This window comes from Taudactylus pleione, unplaced genomic scaffold, assembly GCF_031769625.1.
Source record: "Taudactylus pleione unplaced genomic scaffold, aTauple2 ptg000006l, whole genome shotgun sequence".
Lineage (NCBI taxonomy): Eukaryota > Metazoa > Chordata > Amphibia > Anura > Myobatrachidae > Taudactylus > Taudactylus pleione.
Genome location: NW_028284409.1, coordinates 6,949,856 through 6,967,195, shown reverse-complemented (window position 1 = coordinate 6,967,195; position 17,340 = coordinate 6,949,856). Strand labels below are relative to the sequence as shown.

Below are 17,340 nucleotides of genomic sequence, written 5' to 3'. Positions count from 1 at the left end.
CACCTAGTTTTCAAGTTTTTACTCGTTTTACCCACATAGAATAAGCCGCAAGCACATTCCAAGATATAAAGAGCATTCTTAGAATGACAAGTGACAAATTCATTAATGGGATATTTTACACCATTGATTGTGAAATCAGTAATTTTCTTTGTACTTGATCTTACTGTTTTACACATTAAGCAGCTTCCACAGCGATGAAAGCCCTTCGTTCTTATACTTTGCCTTTTTTACGTCTCTATACTACTTTTAACTAATTTCTCTTTCAAAGAAGGGGCCTTTCTATATATAATTTGGGTCTCTCTGGAATTTTATCACCAATAATAGGATCTTGTTTAAGTATATTCCAGTGCTTTTTATAACAAAGAAATATTAGTTAAAAGTAGTATAGAGACAGAAAAAAGGCAAAATATAAGAACGAAGGGCTTTCATCGCTGTGGTTTACACAAATTACATTTGTATATCCAAATAATGCAGTTTACTGCATTATTTACTGCAATTACAAATGTAATTTATACTTGACCTATATTTATTACAATAAAGCTTTTAAAATACCTTTGAAAATAATTTGAAATTATTGTTGAATATACTTTATGTGGTATAGCGCTGGAAGTTATTTGTTTGGAGTGTATTGATATTTGATGAGGGTAAGGTGAAGTGTACCTCTTACTACCTAGCAGCAGAATTCGCATATATATAAGAAAGAGGTTGTCTAGTATCAAAGGGCGGTGTATACCCCCTTATTATTTTGAAAATCGGGACCATCTCGATTCTTAGTAAATTTACCCCCAAATGTTACTGTGTAAAGCTGGTCAATTTTGGCAGAGGGGCAATCATTTTTGGCCACCTGGCCTCAAAAACCCACAGACTCCAGCACCTGGAGTTAATTGTGGCTAGCACCATAATACTTGTGGTGACTAGGAAAGCAAAGGGGAAATGGACAAAGAGTCTGCAAAACCACATGTCCGTTACTTAGCAGCTTCTGCCCCAGCCACTGGTACTACAATTTTGCGTAATAACCTACCGACCCAGAACCTCCCTAGACAATGAAATCACCAAAACCAAAATGGGCACAGTGCTATACAGTCCCTACAAATGAGGGGTAAGTTCCTACTGTAGATGTGCATCTCCAGCAAGTGTCAATGACCGCTGGGAACATTTTTTTCAAGAACTGAAGTGCACCTATACCAATGGGCAAGAACCTTCAACTGAGTCTCCACACCTGAATTACTGACCAAGTATGACATAGTGGTTTGAAAAATCTTGTGCCAATCTTTCAGTTCCAGCGGGTTGCAGAGGTTCCTCTCCTAGTCCTCTGTGAACCGAGATAAAGCAGAAAAAGTGTCTTCAATTGGGAGCTTATGGCCAGTGGAAAGAAAGTGCTGTAGGCAGCCTGGGGGCCTAGCATAGTGACTCGAAAGAGGTCAGGGGCCTGTAACAAGCCCTTTGGACTAGCCTGCTCAACATAAAATATTTATTGGGGAGGTATTGCCATATTACAGAAGCAGAGAGAGACCAAGACTCTTGTATGGAGCTAAAGGAAGATTCACCTGAAGAAGTCACCAGCTGGTTTATACAGGTAACCCCAGCCCGCATGCAGAGACAGAAGGTTGAAGGGGACATCCCTGAAGGGCAGTCAGGGTTGCCAAACAGTGGGGGAGGAGAAATTGGTGAGGAGATACATGATAGTTCCCGCAATGAGTCTCATTAGGGCACTACTGGGGGCCTGCATAAGAGGGACCACTACTGTTGGCACTGTATATGGGGGCACTGTATAAGGGGGCACTACTGGGGACACTGTATAAGGGGGCCCTACTGGGGGCACTGTATAAGGGGCACTACTACATGGGGCACTACTTCAGTGGGCTTTGCAAGAGGGGCACTAATGAACAAATGAATAATACGTATGATATCCAATTAATACACCATCGAACAATATGAATGACAGTAACTCGGCAGCTTAGTAAACTCAGTAACCTGTTTGAAAAATGAAATGCATGAAGACGGGCGATGTCATCCGAGATTGATCTCGGATGACATTGAATAGAAATCGTCAGCTTAGTAAATTTACCCCTTACTGATCATGTTTTTGCACCTGCTGGTATCAATATATAAAGCAATCCAGTGATTTCTCACCAGTTGCTAGTTTTAAAGGTGCTATATATTAAGATAATACAATAAATAATGAACAATATTAAAAATAAAAAATGTTAATGAATAGTAATACAAATTAAATAATAACCCAATTTAGCTGGTCATCAGAACAAGCGAGTTGCTCATGTGGCTCAAAATCAGCTAGAAAGACAGTTAACAAAAAAGGGGAGCTGACTGTGCTTACACTGCTCTACACTGGCTCCCCTTCCACTTCAAAACTCAATTCAAACTTCTCCAACTTACAAAGTCCTCACCCATTCCTCTGCCATTTACATATCTGACCTTACCCCCTTCACACTCCTGCCCACTTCACAAATGCTTCTCTTGCCAATTGATTACTTCCTCCCACTCCCACCTCCAAGATTTTGCCCATGCTGCTCCCTACCTCTGGAATTTTCTCCTTCTCAGACTGTCCACCTCTCTACTGAACTTCAAACAAGCTCTCAAAACCCACTTCTTAATCAAAGCCATCCAGCTCTCATCCTTACCCACTGCTCCTTGCTCCTTTCTCACTGACTACAGGGGAGAAGAGGAGGGGGAGGGGGAAAAGAAAGAAGGAAAAATGAAGAAAGAGAAACAGGTATATATACCAATCTGTTCCCATACATACATCCACAAAGTTCTCTGGGTGACAGTCCAAGTAATGGGTCCTATAAACCAAGTGGGAAAAGTCAACATAATACTAGGCAAAGAAAAAATTTGTAAATCCCCCTGAGAATCGTGACAACAGTGTAAGCAATGGAATTTAACGCAGAGTATAAAAATGGTGATATTCAAGTTGCAAACGTAAAAATTAGTAGAGATCCCATAAAAGAGTCAGGCAATATGGCCAGTGGACAGATGTCACCAACATTTCTGGCTTATCAAACGTTTTTCAACCACTTGCCACCCATCCATTTCTGACTGTAGTACAGGCAGAATAGGACCAGAAGCAAGATCTTGACTTTCGGGAAGCTAAAAGAAGGGAAATGCCAAGTTCAGAGCAGAAGGCAGGTAAGTCAGCAGGCTTTTATAGGAATATTGGCTTGCCCTGGGGGTAAGTTGAACACTGAAAGGAAAGTACCAGCAATATTGGATCTTAGTTTACACAGTTCAGCATCGAGGGGTTAAAGTGCTTTTCGGCACTGGAGGTTAGACCAGGAGAGGTTCTGAAAGATCTGGGCTGATCAGATGGCGTGTTCTGAGGCCGAGGCACCAAATGTGCTTTGTAAAAGAGAATGGGTGTCTCAAGGGCCTGGCCCAGGATGTCTGGTGAGGTAGTCAAACAGGCTATGTGAAGGAATATTCTCTGATATATAACAATCGAAGTGGAAGCTGCTCAAATTAATTTTGCAATACTCTTCAGGTGCATGAAAGGGAGGGGTCATACTGAACAAAAAAATAGAAAGGGGAGGTGTCCCCCAGATGTCCCCAGCACACTCAATTATACCTGTAACAATACTTGAAAACTATATGGTATAACTCTGATGTACCCCGGATTCTGAGATTGGTTCTTCTACCTCTATTATTGAGGTCATACTACTGTTTAGATAAGGCAGTATCACCAAAGCCTGGTGAATGACTACCTCCCTGGGACCATTACAGGGAGGTAGTCCTGCAACTATGACACTCTGTTGCCCAGATGGAAGATGTCAGATTTAATGTCTGTCAGTTTGAATGGATGGTATCCCAGAGTCTACACACCAGCTTAATCAAAGTCCCATTTGGAGGGCAGATCCTGATGAGTAGGCATGGAGCTAAGGAGTTGCAAGACCTATGAGAGGTTCCCTTCTTTGGTGGCCATTACAGGCTGAAGATGATCTGCTGCTTAAGTGGTCTAATCGAGAGGCCTAGTGTCAGGTGAGTGCAGGGAACAGGAGTCATCACTCGAGGATGGAGGGCCTATAGCTTTGAGGTATTGTCGCATTCTCATTTTGGAGGCATGTTGTCATGAGGGGGCAGAGGCTCAGCAGCAGTGGTGGGCAGCAGAGGACAGAGCAGTGCGAATCCATCAGAGCTGACTGTTGGTGGTCTGAAAAGATGTAGGTGAGGCTATCCTTTCATCAGGGGGTGTACGGCAACCCAGTGCCCTGCGCACCAGCAGACTCAGCATTCTGGATCGCGGGCCAAAATCGAGGCCAAGGCTAGAGAGACTATGTAGTCCATGTCTCAATGGGTAGAGACAGTGGTCGCCACACACCCAAGGACCGCTGTGCTGCAGCTAGCAGGGTACAGGACTGTAAAGGAGCCACTAATTAAAAATGCTTAAAAAGCATAGTTAAGGTTCAATATGAAGCTACGATCTACTATCCCACCTCAAGCATTTTCTGATGTCATCATTCATACAGTAAAATGAATATGACTAAGTGCATAAATAATGATGCCACTGATGTGAATCACCGTGTACACACACAGTTGGTGCATCATAATAGCTGTTTACTACATCACCTATAAGCTTTCACCTGCCTACTGCAGGTTACACACTGAACGTACAGATTGGTTACTATAGGTTAGTGCAGGTTTACACCTTTCAGCAAAGTTAGTAAATAATTTTTAATTTGTTAAAACCTAAACCTGCATAAAAAATGTATCCCTACAGAGACATAAAGGAATGAAGCTATCAAATTACATACAAAATAGATTTAAAATAAACCTTATCCGACTCTCCATTTAAGCAAGACCATTGTAGGGGAATTGCCTAACATCCAGGATCTTTGTCTTCACTGCCGGGACTGTATGCGTTCGACTCACCAAAATGGAGGAGGAAGGTTTGGGGCAGCTTAGCTCTTATGAAGTACTCTACATGCCCACAACATGACATGTCCCTATTTGGATGCACGTAAGCCAGAGGTTCCCAAACTCGGTCTTCAAGGCGCCCTAATAGTCCAGGTTTTAAGGATATCCATGTTGGCCACAGGTGACTTAATTAGTCAATTTGTACAACCATGGATATCTCTAAAACCTAAACTGTTGGGGAGCTTTGAGGACTGCATTTGGGATCCTCCGATGTAGGCCATCACAAATTAGAAAATTTAAAATGTTGGGGGTATACTTTGTATGTGGCCTTCATAGGGCTGAAGAGAACTGGGCAGTCTGTAGTTAGCATTTAACTTTGAACTGCTGAATTGCTGCAGTGGTAAGGAGCAGGCTGCAGAGTTCTCCAGCTCCAAGCTGGAACAAGAACAAGGGGGTTTCTAGGAAGTTTTTATTTATTTTTTATTTATTTATTTTCAACTGTGCATTTACACAATTCAAATCATTGCTAGAGTTATATTTCAACTTGTAACTGACCATGTGAAAACTTGGCAATGCCCTCCTTACTTCCCACAGTAATAAATCACCTTTATTTGATTAATGTCATAGTCAGTTAGCTTTACAACACCCAGTGAGGTCACTGACATAAGCAAGTCTATCAAAAGAGGAAAGTGCAAGTTAAGTACTCAATAAAGCTCTAATGTTCTAGTAATATAATGTCAACAATAATTCTGCTATTTGCATTATGTAAACAGAGCTTTTCCCGTTAGCTAATTACAATTAGCGTGATTATTATTTTATTAAGCTACTTTTTAAAGTGTCCAAAATATACAAACAAGTATCAAGTGAGTCACTAATAGTGTGATTCTATATTCACGAGCAGCTAGAGATTCTCCTGAGAATCACTATAACAAACTAGCTAGGTAAGTGCTATTTTTGCAGGATTGAAAGAAAACATATTTATTCATCTTATAACCTTTGTATAGATTTTTATTAAGTTGGCTTCTTAAAAATAGAATTTGTTGCTCAAAAGCAACATTTTAAATTCCAACTTTTCGCAATTATGTTTAACACATAAATCCCACTAGGACTTATCCAGTGAGTTGAAGCACAACTTGGTTCCAAAAATTAGCAGAGTATCGGGGTGACTGCCGGCTGGGTATGACCTGATAGCAGAGTAGACTGTCACTGTATTGCGCAAGCGGATTGTGCTTACAGCAGTAGTCCTCCTGACAATAGGTAAACCAGGGTGTACTGTGTTTGGCCAAGATTCATGTGGTGTTAAGTATGTAATGCAGTTGTTGGTGCTGGTGACGGTTACACGTGGTACCGCTTAACCTGTTCATTATTGGATCGGGTAGAACAACAAGTAGCAAATGATGCAGTATTACATTGTGTAACAGTGGTTTGCAGATTATATATACAGGCAGCCTGGAGCTCAAGCTGTTGCTGGGCCTTGTAATGCTCTGGGCATAGTAGTGACTAAGGGAGAGACTTATCAAAACTTGGAGAGAGATAAAGGGGAGAGAGATTAAGGGCCGTATTCAGTTTGAGGCGTTATGTCCTGGATTCGAGGTAATTTACCGCCGATGACGTCATTATCGCCTGTTTTAGTTTTCCTCCGTATTCAATTTGAAAGACTTTCCGCCTAGGCGTTAAGTCAATGCAATGTAATCGGCGTTAAAGTATCGCCTATGAATGGCAGGCGTTAAAAAGTGCAGAATTGGGGTTTTGGGGTGCAACATTTCGGGAACCTCCATGCAGCCTTCAGACAGTCCCCCAAAGGTAATCTGTGTCAAAAAAAAAAGTAAGGGCACCCCCAAAAAAGGGGGCAAAACTTAAAAAATAGCGAACTTTACTCTGGAGGGGTCCCCAATTATGCCCCAAGTGTTTTTTTGATTGCAGGTGTTTGCGGCAGGTGGGTTTTTCACGTTTTTTTTAAGTCACTTTAGCAACTTTAAAATATGCTGAACCCCATGTTTAAGTACCCCAAATGTGATGCCCATAGTTGTTTTGCCCCCCAAAAAAACTAAATGCTCTTCTGCATCACCTTATTGAAAGTCCCATATATGCACCTGCCACGGCTATTAGAAACCCCGACTCCCTTCAGTAGTAAAAAAGGCGGGTACCCATAGTGATCCCCGATGTCTACACATCTTTAGGGGGGTCCCTAGAATATTTCCCGAAATATTTGAGTCACACCACGTTGGGAACTGTCAGTCGCCGGAGCCAATCAGCGGCCACTCTACAGTCAGCGCAGCCGCTGATTGGCTCTCGGGACTGCCAGCTCCGTGGATGGCATTCTGGAGCTATGAGTATGTGTGGCAACATAGCTAGTTCGTGGATCATGTATTCGTTTTTTTTTTTTTGCCAAGTACGTGGATTACTGCGGAGACCAGCGCCAGGATATAGGTGAGTGTGATTTTTTATTTGCAGGGCCATGTTTTTGGGATATCCTACTGGAGAAGGGGACAGATTAATCTGGTATAGGTAAGTATGTGTGAATGGGTAGGTGTGTGTAATAAAGTTATACTGTCACGGTGTGTGTGTTTTTGTCTTTTTTTAACTATTTATTTTACAGTGAAATTACAGGTGCTGCATGTCTGCTGGCACTTGTAGCTCCACAATGCAAAATGGCAGGCATGCTGGCATTTGTAGTTCCACTGTAAAGTACAATAGTGTTACATTATTTGGCCCCCTACTACTCCCATACCCACCGCTCAGGGGTATGGGGATGAGCCCCAGGCTTCAATGTAAGCCTGTGGTGCTCGGGAGAGGGGAGACCATTTTTTGGGCGGTCCCCTACTCCCCCAATAACACCGGCTTGCGCTGACCGACTTGGAGTGTAATGCTTTGGACCTGGAGCCCCGGTGATTGGGTCTCCGGGCTGTGGCATTACACCCCGGTCGGTTGGGTCTGGTGCTGGTCTTAAATATAGGGGATACCCCACATCTTTTTTGCCCCCTATATTTAAAACCAGCACTAGTCCCTGCAGCCTGGTGTTGGTTTCTAAAATACAGTGGAACCCTACACATTTTGTTCCCAGTATTTTTAGAAACCACCACTGGCTGGCAAGCCTGGGGCTGGTTTGGCTTTTTGGGGGGGACCTTATGTCATTTTTTTAGTAAATTTTTACAATTTTTTTTTTACAGGTTAAAAAAAAGGGAATTTTTGGGAAATATTCTAGGGACCCCCCTAAAGATGTGTAGACATGGGGGATCACTATGGGTAACCCCATTTTTATCTCCTGAAGGAAGTTGGGGTTTCTAATAGCCGCGGCAGGGAAAAAGACCTGGCAAAGCTATTTAAAAACCCGACTTTCTTTTGCAGGCAAAAACAGGGGTATCCATAGTGATCCCCCATGTCTGGACATCTGTAGGTGGATCCCAGGCGTATTTCCCGAAAATTCCCGTTTTTTCGTAAATGGGGTCAAGGGTCATTTTTAAAAAACAGGGATAATTTTTTAATTATCTATAGCAAGTGAAATAAAGTTTAGATTTGGGGTTTAGGGGTGCAGGCTTATTAAAATTAGCCTGTACTTTTGGGAATGCCCCTTAAAACAAAATGTAAAAAAAAAAAAAAAAATCGGGACACCCCCCCAAAAAAAAAATGTTGGGGTGACAAAAAAAAAAATTTCAAAATGCCAAACTAACAAAATTAATACTGATGGGGTCCCCAAGTATGTGGCAGGTGTTTTTTTTATTGCGCAGAGTAGCGGCAGGTGTATTTTTGCAGAATTTATAAAATTACCTTTAGGGACTTCAAAATATGCTAGAACCCATTTTCATGTACCCCAAATTTGATGGGACCACTTTTAAAATAAAAAAAAAAAAGCTAATTGCTCTTCTGCATCACTTCTTCAATGTCGGGAAAAAGAAACACCAGCCGCGGCTATTTAAAAACCCAGACTTTCTTCTGCAGGCAAAAACGGGGGTACCCATAGTGATCCCCGAGGTCTGGACATCTTTAGGGGGGGTCCTACAATTATTTCCCAAAAATTCCCGTTTATTTTCGCCGATACAAGTATCGCCGGGTCCCGTTTTTGCCTACTTTCAAATTGAATACAGGGACACACGGGCACGCGTGCGATACTTTAACGCCTGGAAAACAGGCAAAGCCAGCGTTAAATCCGGGCCACGTTAAGTTAATGTGGCTCGGCTCAAATTGAATACGGGCCTAAGTATCAACCAATCAGTTCCGAACTGTCATTTTACAGGCTGTGTTTGAAAAATGTCAAGAGCTGATTGGTTGGTACTTTATATCTCTTTCCAAGGTTTGATCTCCCCCAAATACACTGGCAGATAGTAGTGTTGGTGCCCTGCACTATAACGGTGGTGGTATAGTATACTTGCGGTCAGGGAAGTAGCAAGGGTGGTTCCGGTGGAGCATGAGCTCCGGGCGCCAGAATGGACAGGGGGCGCCATCCAGGGTACCGGAATTCATGGGGCGCTGCACAGTGTGACGCCCGCCTGTTAGTGTTATCTCAGTTTGTTTGCTCTATATCCTCCATAAGTTACGGATCTGAGATCCTTTTTTACATTTCATGCTCCCTCAAATTGCCCATATTACAACCCCTCTGCAAACATCTTCTGTAGCCTCCTGTTTACCGTCAGATGAATTACATTCACTTATTTGATTCCCTCTCCTGTGATCGGCTCTTTGCCCCTCCCTTCTCCTCTCTTATTGGCTTCTGTCACCCTCCATCCCTGATGGCACTTTCCTCTCCCCTCTCCTCTTTGATCCCCTACAACTGTTTGCTGGTTTCTCTTCCCTTCAATATTCCCCCACAGTCCGGCCATACCCCACTGGCACAGTTCAGTAGAGGGAGTGCTATGACACATACTTTCTCCGGGCGCCATGGTTCCACGCCACTCCTCTGCTTGCAGTCCATCTATGTGGATCTGGATGGCTCTGTCCTGTGAGAGTATCCTGGGTCCGTCCATCCACATGGAACGCCAGGGAGTAAAGACATGCAGAGGCAAGTGCAGTAGTGTATGTTAGAGCTCCGGTCTGTCTGAGCTCCAGCAGGTCCTAGTGACCACTGCCTCAGTCTTACCTGTCAGATGCTGGAGGGAGGCAGCGCAGGAGCACACCCCTTTAACTCCCCTCACTCAAGACTGCCAACCATCACAGGACACAAAACATGAGCACCATAACAACATTTCACCTCTCTTTACTGCAATGGAAGACATGGGGGAATTCAATTCAACACGAATTGAGTAGCGCCAGGAGCGATCTCCCGGAGCTAGTCAATTCAGTGCACTGTGTGGTCGGAGAATGCTGGTTATCGTGCCTTAACCTGGGTGTTGATGGCAGCTTACTTAGAAACAATATAGGATAGATATGACTGTCTTGCAATGATATATGTTAATTTGTAACTGTTAAAATAATACTAAATTACTAATTAGCTATTTCAGCTAACCACAATTTGTAACAAAGTAAGTTTAATGGCTGCAGCCGCCAGAAATTATTTTGTTACTGACATACACTGGTTCTAGAAGTTAAATGAATAGCTGAATAAAGAGTCTGTACGTGATGATAATAATACATATAAACTAAAGCTTAAAGTATGTTTTTGACTACAAGAGTCTGGTGAGTGCCTTTCTCACTATGTATAGTAAATGTGCTATCCTCTATTGGTAGGTTACCCTCAGTTCAGTGGAAACTCTAAAGAAGCACCCTAGCAAATTACAGGATATAAGGTGTGAGTGCTGGACCACAACAGATACTGATTATATATATATATATATATATATATATATATATATATATATATAATCTGTCTAATAACAATGAATTAGGATTAACAATAATTTTAATTCTCTGGAAGGGTAATCATTATATTATCCCTTCAGGAGAACAGGTATTTAACACACCTGTATAACACCAAACCCCATTACTAAGATAACTGAACAATTTAAATACGATCATACTTGCTAAAAGTGAATGGCATTGGGGTAGGTTTTTGCAGATTGGAGACATCATATGAAGGTTTAACCAACGTGAAATCTAGAACTGAGTGTATTAATAAGCCAATTCCCATAAGAGATATATTTATTAGACTAACAGTATGCATCGCAGTGTGCGTGCGCGAACTAGGCCGATCGATCGGGAAGCATTCGCTCGCCCAGCAGAGACAGCCCAGCTGAATGAGTGACAGGTCAAGCCATTTGTATATATATATATGTTTAATAACATTGGACACTTTATCTGTTTTACATTCATTTATTCTTTCATTGTAATTTTTTTTTTATTTTAATGTTCTATTGTGTCAGAATCTAAATGTGATTTATTTTGTATTTATGGGTAGTTCTCCAGAATATTTTTATCTCATCAGCGCTGTTTATTAATTTAGTTCATTTGTTTTCTTCTTTTTGGTTTGCTACCATATTGAACAGTTGCAGGGAGATAATTGCTTAGCGGCTCTATTCAGCGCCAGAGGCTACTTTTCAAGTTCTCTGTCATTTAGAGAACAGATGTCATCTGCGGGATTGGACGACATAACGTCTAGTTTGTACCTGGCTTTAGTAACCTGTTCAGTGGCAACATCAAGTCATACAGCCTAACAGGGCTGGCACTACCATTAGACAGCTTTAGGAAGCTGCCAAGGGTATCGGTACCTGAGGGATTAATTAATAAATAGTTTATCCACACTTTTCAGCTACTGACTGCGGCTGAGATTTCTGACATGTCACAGTCTGGCATATCTGGTGCAGTCAGCAGCCGCTGACTGCACTGGTGCAGGAGCATGGTGCTGCTCCCTTCCCTGGGACCAACCACCAATTTACTGCTTTCTTTGAGGGATCTATGTACTAAGGGGCAATTTAGCACAGTGTAAAAGCCACTCCTGCTTTGCCAGTACACCGCTACAATGCAGGAGCTGGCTACTGCAGTTGTTACTAATAATAGACCCACCAAGGAGGGCGAATGTTAAGTCACCCCCATGGTGTAGGCAGTATAGTAGAGACTGGACTTACCAGGTCTTCGGAGTCCCATCCTGTGCAGAGGAATAGTGATTGGTAGTTTACGAATGATCAGTTCAAATGAACTGATCTTCAAAAAGAACTAGTTCACTCAGTTCACAGCTCTGACAAAGATCAGTTCATCAGGAGCTAAAACAAGTGGGAGGAGTTAGACACAGTGACAGAGAGAGCACAGCAGCTCCATTAGGCATGAGTCAATACTGCTAAACGACCACAGGTGGCACTGCTATGTGACTTTGTGAGGGCTATGTGCATCAGATTGAACTGATTGTCATGAAGATTCATAAGTCATTCTCCTGGCATCTAGTTCACTAGTTCAATTAGGTCAGTGACTCATGTAAATCACATGATACATTCCTCATCAGCTCTAATATATTCATCATGAGTCAGTACTGCTAAACTACCACAGGTGGCAAAGCTGTGCTCAGACATTGTGAGGATTCTGTAGAGCTCATGAGTCATTATTCTCCTGGCATATAGGTCAGTAGTACGTTTAGGCTAGTGAGTGGATCATGTAGCTCACAAATCTCATGATACATTCCCCATCAGCTCAAGACACAGTGCTGAGTCCTGCATGCTATATACCAGTGGTAGCCAACCCTGGTCCTCGATAGCTACCAACAGTGCATGTTTTCCTGGTCTCCTCACAGAATCACCAGTGAAATAATTAGCTCCACCTGTGAATCTTTTCAAATGTGTTAGTGTATAATGAATACACCTGTGCACCAGCTAGGTGGTCTGGAAAACGTGAACTGTTAGTAGCTCTCGAGGACCGAGGTTTGCTACCCCTGCTATATACTGTAGTTTTGTTTATTCCACAAGACATAGGGGGAGATGTGATCAAATGGAAATGTTGCCCATAGCAACCAATCAGCTTCTGTCATTTTATAGAAAGTGCTAGATAAATGACAGAAGCTGGCATATACAACCCCTACACTATCAGGCCCATTATCTCCCTAAATACTGAAAAATAGAAAAATTGTATATTTTTGAGAGGAAAACAGAAATGCTATTAGAATACTTATGATTTATAGCAAACTGTGTGCCAGCAAGGCAGGTGGGTATTATAATGCTGTAATGATAATGGGCCTTGTTTATGTGGAGGGCTGGAGCTGTAGTCCCATCCACACTATTTTTAAACTAGCCCAGGTGTGCATTCAGTTACATTAATGGTCAGACATATTAAACATATCTGATCATTTGAACAAGAATCATCTAGTAGAAATGCTGTATTGTATGTGTAATAGACTAGTTCTGTTTCCAATCACTTCTATCAGCAGTGTATCAGAGCCTGTGATGCAATGACCTAAATGAACTGATCTTTTTAAACTACTCTTTTGAATGACCTAATCACCAAAAGGAACTAGATTTCCGATCACTATAGAGGAAGCAGATAGGTATTTTTTTCAACAAACTTTATTGACACACAGCCAAAGTTAAAGAGCTCAAGTCCAGATTCTCCAGTGAGGAGAAGCAGATACCGGCTGCTACAGGAGGCGATATCAGCGCTGGAGAAGATACCCGATGGTAAGTGCCCTCTCCTCTTAGTAACACCTGGGAAACTTAGTGCTGCCATTGTTGTCTATGGCAGCACTAAGTGACCCATGTGCAGTGCGATGTTGTAGCCTGCACTTAGCACTGGCAGGCTGCAGACAGAGAAAATCCCTTTAGTACATACTGAGAAGTGGTATGTACAGGCAATTTCTCTGCCTTTAGTGTTTTTCCCTTTTTCACCTTTTAGTACATAGACCCCTAAGTCCGTTCTCCCTCCTCGAGGTTTTGCTCTCTCACTGTGAGGATACGTGCCTTCCTGCTCTCTGCTGCAGAGTGTGGCATGAGTCACGATGTGACTGAAGGTGTGTGAAATTAATGCATATCAGCTTCATCATTATATCTCAATGTTCTGTTCTTTATAATACAGGACTGGTTGACAGATTTATAGAAATGTCCACTTTCCGACACCTGATATAGGGCCTCATTTATTAACGAGTTATCACCAAAACGAGTGATCAATTTCACTGTATGATAACTGGTGTTCCAGCCAATCAGCTCCCAACTGTCTACTGTTAGAAAAATTACAGTTAAGCTGGCCACACATCTAAAGATTATCTGTCAACCAGCCAACTAGTTGATTGGTTGGAATGAAAATCTGGTAACTTATGGGAGTAAATGATGTTCAGCAATTTGCTCCTAAATGCCAGAAAACAGATGAAAATGGACGTCAGACAAGTTTGTTAAATGTTTGATTTAAACAATTTGTTCAAACAGCAGTTTTTGTCCATTTTTCGGCATTTGGGAGCAAGTTGCTAATTGTCATTTGCTTTCAATCCTTACCAGATTTTCATTCCAACCAATCAACTAGTTGGCCGGTTGGACAGATAATCTTTAGATGTGTGGCCAGCTTTAGGAGCTGATTGGCTGGAGCACCATTTATCATAGACAGTGACATTTATCACTAGTTTTGGTGATAAAACTCATTAATAAATGGGGGGCCATAGTGCTCTATAGCAGCAAATTTGGGTATGTTATATGTGAATACAGATAAGTGACACTGACTACTGAGTATTATAGTAATTTATTAAATGAATCACCAAATGTATAAATATTGTTAATACTTATTTTATTACTTCCTTGCACGTTCTATGTGTATACTTCTCTAAAGTGTGTTTCTATTTGTTCTAAAGTATGGATAATCTTCTACTTGGGAGTAACTCTGCAATTCTTTTCCTAGGAGTAACATGTGCCATTCGTTCTGCTCCAGGAATAAAAACAGACAGAAGCTGGTGCCAATGGAACTCACTCAGAACACTACATAGAGAAAAAACGAGTGATAATTGACAATTAGGACTTCTTAGTCAATATTTCTTTCCTCTGAAACATTTGCTATTCTAAAATATTACTATATTCAATACAATTTGCTGTTAAAAGCCAGATCTTGGATTAGTGTCTACACAATATATATATATATATATATATATATATATATATATATATTTATATATATACATATAGACATTGATGGACGGCACTCCACAGGATTTATCCAAACAAAGAAACATAGGCAAAGCTGCAGTAGTCAACGCTTCAGAGGGGGTACCTCTTTTCACAAAATGTCTTATATGTCTATATATATAATTTTCTTTTAAAGTATAAAAATAATTTCTGTAATTGATATATATGAATCAAAAAACAAACAGCTTATGTTTGGGAAACAATCTAAAATATTCCTAGCCATGGAATATCACTCTCAAATTGCATGTCACTACATTTTGTGTATATATACAGTATATACAGTCAGGTGCATAAATATTGGGACATTGACAGAATTTTCATATTATGGCCTCTATTCACTACCACAATGTCTTTGAAAGGAAACAAACAAGATGTGCTTTAACTGCAGACTTTCAGATTTAATTTGAGGGTATTTACATCCAAATCAGGTGAACGTTGTAGGAATTACAACGGTTTCTATATGTGCCTCCCACTTTTTAAGGGGCCAAAAGTAATGGGACTATCAACTCAAAAGCTATTTCATGGACAGGTGTGGGCTATTCCCTCGTTATTTCATTATCAATTAAGCAGGTAAAAGGTCTGGAGTTGATTCTAGGTATGATGTTTGCATTTGAATCAGTTGCTGTCAACTCTCAATATGAGATCCAAAGAGCTGTCACTATCAGTGAAGCAAGCCATCATTAGGCTGAAAAATCAAAACAAACCCATCAGAGAGATAGCAAAAACATTAGGTGTGGCCAAATCAACTGTTTGGAACATTCTTAAAAAGAAAGAATGCACCGGAGAGCTCAGCAACACCAAAAGACCCGGAAGACCATGGAAAACAACTGTGGTGGATGACTGAAGAATTATTTCCCTGGTGAAGAAAAACCCCTTCACAACAGTTGGCCAAATCAAGAACACTCTCCAGGAGGTAGGTGTATATGTGTCAAAGTCAACAATCAAGAGAAGACTTCACAAGAGTGAATATAGAGGGTTCACCACAATATGTAAACCATTGGTGAGCCACAAAAATAGGAAGACCAGATTAGAGTTTGCCAAACAACATCTAAAAAAGCCATTACAGTTTTGGAACAACATCCTATGGACAGATGAGACAAAGATCAACTTGTACCAGAGTGATGGGAAGAGAAGAGTATGGAGAAGGAAAGGAACTGCTCATGATCCAAAACATACCACCTCATCAGTGAAGCATGGTGGTGGTAGTGTCATGGCGTGGACATGTATGGCTGCCAATGGAACTGGTTCCCTTGTATTTATTGATGGTGTGACTGCTGACAAAAGCAGCAGAATGAATTCTGAAGTGTTTCGGGCAATATTATATGCTCATATTCAGTCAAATGCTTCAGAACTCATTGGATGGAGCTTCACAGTGCAGATGGACAATGACCCGAAGCATACTGCAAAAGCAACCAAAGAGTTTTTTAAGGCTAAAAAATTGAATGTTATGCAATGGCCAAGTCAATCCCCTGACCTGAATCCGATTGAGCATGCGTTTCACTTGATGAAGACAAAACTGAAGGGAAAATGCCGCAAGAACAAGCAGGAACTGAAGACATTTGCAGTAGAGGCCTGGCAGAGCATCACCAGGGATGAAACCCAGTGTCCGGTGATGTCTATGCGTTCCAGACTTCAGGCTGTAATTGTCTGCAAAGGATTTGCAACAAAGTATTAAAAAGTGAAAGTTAGATTTAGGATTGTTTAGTTTGTCCCATTACTTTTGGCCCCTTAAAAAGTGGGAGGCACATATAGAAACTGTTGTAATTCCTACACCGTTCACCTGATTTGGATGTAATTACCCTCAAATTAAATTTGAAATTATGCAGTTAAAGCACCTTGTTTGTTTCATTTCAAAGCCATTGTGGTGAATAGAGGCCAAAATATGAAAATTCTGTCAATGTCCCAATATTTATGCACCTGACTGTGTGTATATGTATATGTGTGTATATATATATATATATATATATAAAATATCTTTATGGGTGGCACTCCCATTAATGTATTAGATAGTTCAAAATAAATAGAGAGAAGGAGGTTGTCTTATTCCAGGCACATAAAATTAAGTTAAAACATAAATTTTAATTCATATTCAATAACCATATATTACACAGAAATGAACAACAAAATATTTAAAAAGAAACAAGATGTTTCAAGACTGTAGACAGACATATATTGTGTTGACTTGACAAATGAAAAGGTGTTAATAAAAATTGTAATGTCCCGCTGTGTGATTAATATTATTGTAATTCAACTGTTCACAATGAACTGTGAGGGAGAATGCAACTAAATTTCTATGTATTTCTCAGTAATTGCAACAATAGTATATTTTTCCAAACTCCCAGTTAGATCCACATCTTGGTAACATATGTTCCAAGGTAGATTTCCTTGAAATGGGTAACCATGCTTGCTGTGGGTACAATTATCTTCCTAAAATAACTGATTTGTTATTCTACCTATAACA

The 17,340-nt window shown here is 41.0% G+C and overlaps 1 protein-coding gene across 1 annotated transcript in view; it reads left to right on the top strand.

Moving 5' to 3' along the window:
* The window catches only part of SLC2A12 (solute carrier family 2 member 12), a 132,019-nt gene extending 116,835 nt beyond the window's left edge, over positions 1-15,184 (top strand). The window contains exon 5 of the mRNA XM_088451596.1: positions 14,599-15,184. Coding sequence (XP_088307722.1) covers positions 14,599-14,683 — 85 coding nt within the window. The 3' untranslated portion in view covers positions 14,684-15,184. The remainder of the gene's footprint in view (positions 1-14,598) is intronic.
* The last annotated feature ends 2,156 nt before the right edge of the window (positions 15,185-17,340 follow it).